This window comes from Leptonychotes weddellii, chromosome 11 (assembly GCF_054177405.1).
Source record: "Leptonychotes weddellii isolate Sample4059 chromosome 11, ASM5417740v2, whole genome shotgun sequence".
Lineage (NCBI taxonomy): Eukaryota > Metazoa > Chordata > Mammalia > Carnivora > Phocidae > Leptonychotes > Leptonychotes weddellii.
In genome coordinates, this window is record NC_138379.1 from 7,657,999 (window position 1) to 7,670,040 (window position 12,042).

Sequence of the window (12,042 nt, forward strand, 5' to 3'; positions counted from 1 at the left end):
CATTCATGGAATTTGTGCTGTGGACCCGGTTTGGGGGATATCTGATGGCTTAAGACCCAATAGTTAAAAGTGCTTTCTTTGTGCTGGTCCTCTGAAAGCCTTCAGCTGGCTTTCAACTTTAATATAGTTTTAAACTATAAGCCCACTCGGATGGAGGAGGTAAGTCCGTTGATTACAGTCCAGCGTGGTGTGTATACAGATGGAGTCTAATACAACATGGTCTTCAATATTGGGCGGCCCCAAGCGCGTGTGTGGAATCGGTGAGGAGGAGGTGGCGCTGGAACTGGGTTCACGGGGGGCCTCTAGGTGGAGGAGGGCGTGGGGAGTGGCGGTGAGTGGGAGGTCTCCGGGCCCTCTGACCCAGAGGCGGGAGCAGGCTGTCCCTGTCGCGGGGCTGGGAGCTCTGCGAGGCTCTCATTAGTCAGCCGCGCGGGGAGGAGCCGGGTGACCTTACGCTGGCTGGAGCCTCTGCGGCCATTAAACGCGGTCCCTTGGCGGCGCGCTGCCTCCCAAGTTCGAGAGGTGGGTGGAGCGGTCCTTTCCCGAACTTAAGGAAGGGTGAGGTGCTCGGGGTGGCTCTCCAGGTCCCGGACGGCCAAGTGGGAGACGGAGAAGTTGGGGGAGGCGGGCGTAAACAAGTCAGGGGGCAGCCCGCCAGCAGCCGCGCCCGCTGACATCCGCGGGCGGGGAGCGCCACCGGGAGCAGGCGACACTGATCGTCCTTCCCCGGCTGCGCCGCCGCCTCTCAGGTGTCGGGTGAGCCTTCCCTGACCCTTCAAGGGATTCATCAGTTCACGGCCAAGTTCAGGGGCAGGGAGGGGGTAGCGAGGACCTCGAAGAGTGAGCTAGTGGCCCTGGGAAGGGTCAGAGGAGAACCGCGCACCGTCTCCTTGCTAGAAGTCACGGTACCCTGGGGATCGGGGAACGCTGTTCCCTATTAATGACATAATGAATCCCTGCTCCCCCTGCCTCAGGGCTTTACGCAGCAGATACACCGAACTCCAGCCTGAAATTGAGAGTCCACTGGGCGAAAAAAGATGCGCGCGTCCATCGTAAGTGTGGGGCGGCGTGGGCCGGGGTGGGGGCTGTGTTTTAGTGGGGACTCATTGTCCTGGAGCCTGAGTTATTACTGGAGAGTGAGGATCCTGGAGGATGTGGGACCACACCTCCTGCAGCGGGTGGGCTTAAGGTGTTGGATGTGGGTTAGCCTGCTCCTGGTCCAGATGTCTCAGTACTTACTCTTGCCTGGGCACCTGTCTGAAATTAATGCCAGGGCAGGCAGGACCTGCAGGAGGAGGGAGGCAGCAAGGGCGACTTGCTCCGCGAAGGCCCTGTCCTGCTTCCCCCAGTCAGACCAGAACATCCTGGACTGGCTCCTGGGGCCAGATGTCTGGGGCTGGACCTGCTGCCCCAGCCCCTGCTTGGGTCTGACCTTTTCTCTGGGCTTTTTTGGTTTCAGCTGACTCACCCCATGACCAGCTCTGACAGCGATTTCTAGACTTTCACTTTTACTTTTTCTAGTCTGTGATGTGGTTCAGAAATCATAAAGGGGCTTAGCAAATGCTTCCTTTCAACCTAGCAGAACCCTGAGGGATTCAGGGCACTGGCTGCTGATGTAGACCCACCTGGGGTTGTGTTCCTACACAGCACTTGGTTGGGGCACAAGCCTGCAGGGTGCTGTTCTGAGCATTTCCTGTCTGAAATCCACTCGGTTCCCCAGAATGAAGATTATAGGACTTCATACATAGGACGTGCTCAGAATAGTGCTTCCCACACATAGTAAGTGCTCAACTGCAATTCACTCTTATTATTATTTCAATCCACAGAACTATGCCACCGGGACTGGCATCAGGGTGGACCTGGCGTATATGATGCCTCGAGTGGTCATTTTAAATATCCCTCTCCTTTATCTGACAACACTGTTTTCAATAATAATCATGAAATGGATAGTAATAATATCCAGAAAAGAAACAGTGAAAATTTTATTTTATTGAGGTTTGTATAGGAAACATGCCAGTGCAAAAGTAAAAAAAAAAAAAAAAAAGAAAAGAAAAAGAAGGTAAATATTATGGAGAAAAATAGGAAAAAGTAATGGATTGGGAGTTTTTAATTCGGGGCACCTGGCTGGCTCAGTGAGCGGAGCCTGTGACTCTTGATCTCAGGGTTGTGGGTTTGAGCCCCATGTTGTAGAGATTGCTTAAAGATAAAATCTTTTTAAAAAGTTTTTAATTGCACGAATGTAGTTTTGAAAGAAAGCTCACTCTTGCATGTAGGTTGGTCACAGTCACGAATAATAGCAACATGACAGTTTCTGTTTTGGAACTTTTACTTCTGGAAAGTTGTCCGTGACTTTGTCAAGATTGATCTTTGCATATTCATGTTCTGTATTGAGCTGAGCTCGATTTGTCCATCCATCTTTGTTCACAGCTGACTGAAGAGCACTTTTTATTAATTTTAATTTCAAAAGCTCCTCTACATGAAACCACAGATATACAACTAGGGAAAGTCTTAAACATTAGGAGAGGTTTGTCAGAGATTCATAAAAATCACATTTCAGAATAAATTCCAGAAATTGTAATACTGTGTCTTAAAAAAAAATCAATCTAGTGCCTTTTAAATATCTCCACATGTGAAACATTTTCAGTAAAACATCATCACCAGAAAATTAATCATAAGTTTTTAATCTTATTTGGTGAAATTCTCTCAAGTTTTCCTTCTTCTGAAGAAATCAGAGAAAATGGTTGAGTGATAGTGGGCACTGATATTTATTTAATCCATTGCTTTAGAATGAGTCTAGTTCTCGGTGAAAGGGATCCACTTCTCTTTTAGTTTCTTCTGGCACAGGGAGAGCTGACTCTTCTGTCTTCTGTGTTGACACATAGGAAAATGTAGGACCTTGAGAGTTGGCACATGAACCGTGCCCAGTGTGAGCTCGAACCCCTCTGAGCCACTTGGAACTTTCTGTTGGAACAGTAGCTAAGTCTGTTTGTCCACAGACTATAGAACTGGGTGTTCTCTGATCGAACTTCCATGTAGAAGACAAAGTTGTTTGTTTTTTTTTTTTAAGACACAGCGAGAGGGCGCCTGGGTGGCTCAGTTGGTTAAGCGACTGCCTTCGGCTCAGGTCATGATCCTGGAGTCCCAGGATCGAGTCCCGCATCGGGCTCCCTGCTCGGCGGGGAGTCTGCTTCTCCCTCTGACCCTCCCCCCTCTCATGTGCTCTCTCTCATTATCTCTCTCTCAAATAAATAAATAAAATCTTAAAAAAAAAAAAAGACACAGCGAGAGAGGGAACACAAGCAGGGGGAGTGGGAGAGGGAGAAGCAGACTCCCCACTGAGCAGGGAGCCCAATGTGGGGCTCCATCCCAGGACCCTGAGATCATGACCTGAGCTGAAGGCAGACGCTTACCCGACTGAGACACCCAGGCGCCCCAAGGTGTGTTCTTATTGTTTTAAAAATTTCTACAGACAACTTATTCCTATTTGCACCCAAGGAATACAGCTCCCACCTCCCCAGTCTTTTGAGTGTGTGGCTGCCTGCCTCTTAGAGCTTGACAAATGTCATTTCTTATTAGAGCAGCTGCGTGGACCTCCTTGGGATGGAGAGCCTGCCTGTCTACTGTCCAGCCCGTGTTTCTCTGAGTCCTTTATTTTTATTTAAATTCAATTAATTAACATAATGTATTATTAGTTTCAGAGGTAGAGGTCAGTGATTCATCAGTTGCATATAACACCCAGTGCTCATTATATCACATGCCCTCCTTAATGCCCATCACCCAGTGACCCCATTCCCACACCCACCTCCCCTCCTGCAACCCTCAGTTTGTTTCCTGAGATTAAGAGTCTCTTATGGTTTGTCTCCCCCTCCAGTTTCATCTTGTTTCATTTTTCCCTCCCTTCCCCTATGATCCTCTATCTTGTTTCTCAAATTCCTCCTAACAGTGAGATCATATGATAATTGTCTTTCTCTAATTGACTTATTTAGTTTAGCATAATACCCTCTAGTCCCATCCACGTCGTTGCAAATGGCAAGATTTCATTTTTTTGATGGCTGCATAATATTCCGTTGTATACATATCCCACATCTTTTTATCCATTCATCTGTTGATGGACATCTGGGCTCTTTTCATAGTTTGGCTATTGTGGACATTGCTGCTATAAACATCGGGGTGCAGGAGCCCCTTCGGATCACTACCTTTGTGTCTTTGGGGTAAATACCCAGTAGTGCAATTGCTGGGTCATAGGGTAGCTCTATTTTCAACTTTCTGAGGAACGTCCATACTGTTTTCCAGAGTGGCCGCACCAGCTCGCATTCCCACCAACAGTGTACGAGGGCTCCCCTTTTCTCTGAGCCCTTTAGTCAAGCCTGTGATTCTTCCTGGTCAGTGCCAGAGCTGACCATTCTCTCCTCTCCGTGTTCCAAATTTGCTTAGAACAAGCGGGCCAAATTTGCCTCTGCTTCTCCAGCCCTGCTGTCCTTAAACCTGTGGCTAGCTGCTGGGGAAGTGCATATCCAGAGTGAAACTGAGGCTCCAGAATATCGGTACTGAACTGGGCCCTTGGGTCCTCTAAACAACAGAAATCAGTAAGAGGCCAACCAGGAGCTGCAGGCAAGGCTTTACTGGGCTTTGTGCTCAAGCACAAGGGAGGCGGCAGAAGGAAAGAATTCTCTGACTCCCCAGAGGAGAGGTCAGGGAGGGTGGGGAAAGGGTGCCTTGGAAGCACGTAGTGGAGGATTTATTCACACCTGTGCACTTAAAGGTCATGCTTCTTCCTGTGTCCCATGTCTAATTAGCATGTTAAGTCTCCACCCCCTTGGCCTGATTTTTGAGTATTATAATGAGAAGACAAGTCTGTGAGAGTTCAGCACTGGGATCTGCCCATCTTGGTGCAGACTGGTTTGGTCCTGTCTTGGCCAGTCTTTGTAGTAAACATCCTCCCTTCAGTAAGCGCCTTCCCTCTGAATTCCTGCAAGTTGGGCTCCTCAAGAAGCACAGAGTTTTAGCTTTTTTTTTCTTTCCTTACGAAGACCCCCAGGGAGTTCTGGATTTCACGGTCAGGGTTGAAGGGACGTGAGTCCAGTTCCTGCTCTGTCTCAATAGGAGGACACTGATGGGCCTACTCTGATCTCTGACTCTGGACTCCCTTGTGACAACTTTGTGAGCCTCTCAGTTCGCCTGATGTTCTGACAGATCTCTGCAGTGCTTCTTAAGGTGCTAAGGGGCAGGGACGATAGCTCCAGGCCCTGCAGGGAGTCATCCACATTCCAGAGGGGCCCTGTCGGGGCTGGGCTTCCTGGAGGCTGCAAACCTCCAGTGAGAACACTATGTGCCAGGCTGGTTGCTGGGTGTGGCTGGTGGGCTGGGCATGGAGCCTGATCACTGTTCTCATGGGCTCAGCTCAACAATTATAGTCCCCCGAGAAAACCGGGCCGTGGCCCGTGGAAGCAGCAGCAACACTGTTTGCTGGAGTGTCCTCTTGAAGGATCAGTAGGACTTTGCCAGTGAATAGCCAAGGGCATTTCTGGCCTAGAGAAGCGTGATGTAGAGGCAAAGCTCACCTTGCGGGTTGTTACTGGAAGTCAGTAGCTGCATGCGAACTCCTGGGTATAGTGGAAAGAATTTGGCCCTTGGATTCAGGAAGACCTACAGTGGAATCCTGGCCCGGCTTCTTGGGGAGCTCTGAGAGCTTGGGCAAGTTACTTCCCATCTCTGTGCTGTTTCCTGACTTGTAAAAAATAGGGCGGCTGTGAAGAATTCCAGATAACTCGTGTGTGCGAAGTGCCCGGTGGCGGCGGTGGCCGTGGTGGTTTCCAGATGAGTTAGGAGGCAGTCCTGATTCATGTGGAGTGAGGCTGGACTCATACATCACACCGGCCTCGGGCCTGGAGGTCAAGAACCTGGGAGGCCCCATAAGTTTTGCCTCCTTTTTCTAGGCTGCTCATGACCTTCGGGGCCACAGGGGCTGGACCTGGAACCCATTGGAGCTGCCCCTGTTCCTCTCCCAGCAACTGGCAAGGGAAGAGGCGATACATCAGCCCAGTCCCTCCTCTACCTTCTCTCTGGGGCTGAGGCTGGGGGCTGTGGGCAGTCAGGCCTCCGGTCATGCTTCCTGCATGCACCCAGCCCGGGGCACAAGGTCTCAACCCTCTCCCAGGTACTTGGTTTTACAGCTTTTGCCCCATGATCGCATTTATTCCTCACATAGACTCTGCTGCATGGGTCTGCATGGCCCCATTGTACCAGAGAAGCTCAGAGAGGTTCAGGGACTCCTGAAGGTCACATAGCGGTAGAGCAGAGAGGGGCAGAATCTTGGGTGGACATGGGCTCTGCTTCTGAAAACGCAGCCTTGGATAGACAGGATTGATGCCCAGCCCCTCACAGGTTTCTTCTCTTCCTCGAACCTTGGTACCAAAGTCCCAGCTCTTTGCTAGAAAGTCCCCTCTTGGCATCCACACTGGACCTTGTAATTTTCCAGGAGTTTCCCCAGAGCATCAGGAATGAAGGGGCTGAGATTGGAATTTCCACATTCCCCACAACATGTGATTTTGGGAACAAGGAGAACCTGCTCTCAGGCTGGGTTTCCCAATCTCCACGGCATCTCCATCTGGTCCTGGAACTGAGAACTTTCCAAATCAAACATACCGAAAACATACCCAAGGAGAGGGGCAGCAAAAACTGCCGTGTACAGAAGTCTTCCTTTGTGCCAGGCGGTATTTGCTGAGTGTTTTGTAGGTATTAACCTATTTGATCCTCAGGACAACCCCATGAGTTATTCCATTTTACAGCTGGGGAAACCGAGGCTGGGAGAAGTTGGGTAACTTGTCCAAGGCTGTCCAGTTAGGAAGTAGCAGAGCCCAAATTTGAACCCACGCTGTCTGGCTCTGGAGCCCCAAGCTGTAGTCAGTAGGCTTTTTTTTTTTTTTAATGTTTTATTTATTTATTCGTGAGAGAGAGAGAGAGAGAGAGAGGCAGAGGGAGAAGCAGGCTCCCCGCCTAGCAGGGAGCCCGATGCGGGACTCGATCCCAGGACTCTGGGATCATGACCTGAGCCGAAGGCAGAGGCTTAACCATCTGAGCCACCCAGGCGCCCCGTCAGTAGGTTTTTTAATGAAAACGAAAGCCATCTGGATTTAGACATGCTCATGAGTCATGCTCAGTAGCCTACTTCCTGTATTTTTTTGTACATCTGAAATATTTCATTCAAAAAAACCAAAATTGCAAAGCTCTGACCGATGAGGCTAAATGGGGCCAGATGTGTGTGAGTTGGAGCACTTCCGTAGTGGCCTTGAATTACAGAAAAATATTCTTTTTTAAAACATCTATTTTATTTTTTTTTTTTTAAGTAGGCTCCCCTCCCAACATGGGGCTCGAACTCACGACCCCAGAGTCACACACTCCACTGACTGAGCCAGCCAGGCGCCCCGAGAAACACATTCTTTTTGTTTTGTTTCACCGCTTGGGTTGAAAATTCTTCTGCAAGTGCTGTCGCTGTGCTCTCTGGTCCTGTCCAGCGCCCACAGCTGAGGGTCTCAAACTGGATCGGAGCTGCAGGGGTGAATGTGGATGACTATGCAGGGGCTGCAGACGGAGTTGTCTGCTGGAGGGCTCGGCTGTCTCCTTTCTCCCTGCAGTGGGGGAAGAGGCTGGGGTCCAGCTGCCCCGTTGCCACTTTCAGGCTGACTCTGGGTAAGCGACCTCATCTCCCTTAGCCTCAGTTTCCCCACCTGCAAAATGAGGTATGTCTGCTCATCTCAGCCTGATGTTCAGGGTCACGGCTCTCTCCCCTCAGATACCCTCTCCCCTGGTTCTCACTCCAGGCTGCACGGCAGAACCACCTGGAAGCTTTAAAAAAAATGCCCCCACGGGCACCGAGAGATCCCCTCACAGCTGTGCTTCTGCTTCAGTCTGCCCCGCACCCCTGCTTCCCTGTCTCCATCCTCCCCCTTAAGGCCACTCCCTCCTCACCACCTTCTCTGATTGCCGGAGGATGTGAGGGTTCAGAGTATAGGACTCGGATTTGAATTCTACCTATAGCACATACACGGTCCCTCTCGCCTCTCAGGACTTCAACAAAAATCTCAGGTGCTGCTGCCTTTTCTAGCATCATCTGCGGCTCCTCTCCCCCTCCCCCCTTACGCCCATTCGGCCGGACTTTGGTGTCCAACTCCGATAGGAGCTGCACTCATAAAGGCCACCGTGACCCTCACCCTAGAGCACACTCCTGACCTCCAGAGGCCCGTATTCAGCTGCCTTCCTGGCCTCTCCACTTGGCTCCGCGGAGCCCGGTTAACCCCAGCGCCCAAGCAGGGGCGCTCGCTCCTCCCTAGCCTGCTCTGTCCGCAGCCTGCTCATCCTGCCTCCCACTTGCTCTGGCCAGAAACCCTGGGGTGATCTTTGCCTCCACTTCCCTTCACGCCCACCTCATTCTATCAGCAAATCCTGTCGGTTTGACCTTCATAGAAATCCAGAACCCGTTACTTGCCATTCCCGCTGCCCCGTCTCGTCTGAGCCATCCACACCACTCTCCATCCTGCATTCAACACCTCTCCTCCTTCACCCCCTCCACTCCAGCCACACTGGCCTCCGGGCTGCTCCTCAAACACGCTCCCACCTGGGGCCGTTGCTCAGGCTGTTCCCTCTGCCTGGATGTTCCAGATCTCTGCAGGGCCCACTGTCTGCCTTCCCTGACCCCTCATTTAATATTGCAGTCTCTGCCCGCCTCCCGTCCCCTCCAGCTCCTTTAACACTGCTCTACATTTTCTTTCTTTTTTGTTTTTATTTGGTATCTCTTCCAATGTTCTGGATGATTTACTTATTTACTGAGGCTTCAAATAAACTAAAAAAAATTTCTGTCTCTCTCCCTGGTACTGAGCAAAAGCTCATGAAGGCATGGATCTTTACTTTGATCATAGACACAGCGCAGGTGCCCAGGTTGGTGCCTGGCGTCTAGCTCTGTGAGCATCTGTTGGGTGAAGGAGCAAATGAATGGGTCCCCTGACCCTCCCAGGCAGAGGTGGGCATGCCCAAGGTGAAGGGATTCTCAAGGGGAGGCCGCTTACACCACTGCCCTAGGGTGGGGCAGACTATTTGTTAAAAGTACACGGTGATTCTGCAAACACACCAGCAAGCCCCTCTCCTCTGATTTGTGCGCAGGCTCGTGTCCGAGAACCACAGCTGGGGATGAAGGCTGCAGGCTCGGGGTCAGGAACCCAGTGGGTCCTAGAGCAGAGTTAGAGCACATCGCACACCATTATTGCCTTTGTCATTGTCCCCACTCCCTCTGCTTTTCCCAGAACGCCGGTCATTTGAGTTTAAAAGAAGAGTTTAAAGATACTTGGCAGGTGGAATGAGTAGATCGGCATATTTGTGATAAAGCAAATGCAGTAACATAAGAGTAGTGTCTAAGTGTTTGGGTATACAGATATTCACTAAACAACGCTTTCAGTTTTGAACGCTTGAGACTTTAAATTGTATGTTTGAAAATGTTTCTTAATACAATGTCAGGAAGCATGCTATGAACTTAAAAACACTCATTGCAGGAAAGCTGGAAAATACAGATAAAGAGAAGGAAGCAAAATAATTCCAGTAACCATCCCAGCACCCAGAGGGATTCTCTGTGAAGATGTTGGTGTATATCTTTCTAGTCTTTTTGTCGTGTGTATTTATTTTGTTACAGAGTAGTAATGGTGTAGATTACCCCAAATTGAACACACTGATGTTTGTCAGGTTTTGTGTTTGTGTGTGTGTGTGTGTGTGATTCTAAAATGAATATACGTATATTTAAATATTTTGGAGGGCACCTGGGTGGCTCAGTTGGTTAAGCTACTGCCTTCGGCTCAGGTCATGATCCTGGAGTCCTGAGATCGAGTCCCGCATCAGACTCCCTGCTCAGTGGGGAGTCTGCTTCTCTTTGCTGCTCCCCCTGCTTGTGTGTGTGTGCTCTCTCTCTCTCTATCTCTCTGACAAATAAATAAAATCTTTAAAAAAAAATAAACATTTTGGAAAACTAGAAAAGAATTAAAAAGAAAATTAATACCCCAGATGTCACCGACTGGTAATAAACAGTTTACATTTTGGTGTATTTCCACAACTTTTCTATATGTGCTTTCTTTTTTAAACAAAGTTTAAAAAATATACTATTTTGTATAAAGCTTTTTCATTAACCATTATGTAATGGGCATTTATTATCATTAAGTATTCTTTTAAAATAAAACTTTAAAACATAACATATAGTATCCTAGTATATAAATATGGCAAGAATAAAATAATCTTTTTACGTAGGATTTTTAGGTATCTGATGTTTTGCCATTGGATGTCACTTTTTGATGGACAACTTTTGTGGGCATTTCAGATTATTTCCTTAAGATCTAGTCTATAAATGGAAAGTGGGTCAAAGAGTATGAATATTTTTAAGGTTAGTGAGACAGATTGCCAAATTGCCTTTCAGAAAAGTTATACTGGTTTTTATTCGCATCAGCAATGAATGATGGTATGTGTTTATCTTTTCTTATATTTAATATTGGTATTTTAATTTCCCCCCAAAACCAGTTTTTAATTTGCATTTACTTGATTACTTGTGAAGTAGAATATGTTTACTTATATTAGTGGTAATATATATTTCTTCTTTTTAAATTACTTATCATGCCCTTTGTCTACTTTTTTCTATTTTAGTATTTACATCTTTTTTATTGGTTCATAAAAACTCTTTATATATTAAAGATATAAACTGTTTTTCTGTCATTTTCTTCCAGTTGATCATGGTAGTTTGTGGTGTTTTATTTTGTTTTTTTCCAATGCATAGAATGTCTGGCTCATTTGGCTGTGAGTAACAAGCAACCCACTTAAGCTAGCTCAAGTAAAGAAATTTTAGTTTTAGTTTTAGTTTTAGTTTTAGTTTTAGTTTTAGTTTTAGTTTTAGTTTTAGTTTTAGTTTTAGTTTTAGTTTTAGTTTTAGTTTAAGGACATGTGGAGGTTCATAGGATGAGACCTGCTTGCCTTCTTCAGGTCCAGCTGGCTGAGGTGGGAGGCGTTGGTCACAGGGTATGAAATATGGCGGCTGCCTAGGCAACTGGGATTGCAGGCAATCATTTTCCCTTAAAAGGGAGCATGAACATAACAGGCAATGATAGAAACTTCTAATAATAAGACCTTTAACATTTTTTAAATTGTAAAACCTTTTACCCTTTTCCTTTGTGGCTTTTATCCTTTGAGTCTCTTTATTCTAAGATCTGATATATATGTATCTATATTATTTTAAAATTTATTTATGGTTTTAGTCAACAAAACAAAGAGGCAACCCACAGAATGGGAGAAGATATTTGCTAATGACACTACAGACAAAAGGATGATATCCAAGATCTATAAAGAACTTCTCAAACTCAACACCCAAAAAACAAATAATCAAGTCAAAAAATGGACAGAAGACATGAACAGACACTTCTCCAAAGAAGACATACAAATGGCTAAAGACACATGAAAAAATGCTCATCATCATTAGCCAACAGGGAAATTCAAATCAAAACCACATTGAGATACCACCTTCACCAGTTAGAATGGCAAAAATTGACAAGGCAAGAAACAACAAATATTGGAGAGGTTGTGGAGAAAGGGGAACCCTCTTGCACTCTTGGTGGGAATGCAAGTTGGTACAGCTACTGTGGAAAACAGTGTGGAGGTTCCTCAAAAAATTAAAAATAGAGCTACCCTATGACCCAGCAATTGCACTACTGGGTATTTACCTCAAAGACACAGATGTAGTGAAAAGAAGGGCCATATGCACCCCAATGTTCATAGCAGCAATGTCCGCAATAGCCAAACTGTGGAAAGAGCCGAGATGCCCTTCAACAGATGAATGGATAAAGAAGATGTGGTCCATATATACAATGGAATATTACTCAGCCATCAGAAAGGATGAATACCCAACTTTTCACATCAACATGGATGGGACTGGAGGAGATTATGCTAAGTGAAATAAGTCAAGCAGAGAAAGTTAATTATCATATGGTTTCACTTATTTGTGGAACATAAGGAATAGCATGG

General features: G+C 47.2%; 1 protein-coding gene across 3 annotated transcripts in view; it reads left to right on the forward strand.

Annotated features, from left to right (window-relative positions):
* Nucleotides 1-377: 377 nt before the first annotated feature.
* Nucleotides 378-12,042, forward strand: part of PLAAT3 (phospholipase A and acyltransferase 3) — a 31,530-nt gene continuing 19,865 nt past the window's right edge. Inside the window, exons 1-2 of one of the 3 annotated variants that reach the window (XM_006745628.3) lie at nt 378-522; nt 975-1,052. In XM_006745628.3, the coding sequence (XP_006745691.1) occupies nt 1,038-1,052 (15 nt within the window). In that variant the 5' untranslated portion in view covers nt 378-522; nt 975-1,037. Of the gene's footprint in view, nt 559-583; nt 757-974; nt 1,053-12,042 lie in introns of those variants that run through there. The other 2 variants (XM_031041743.2, XM_031041742.2) reach the window with 2 other exon arrangements.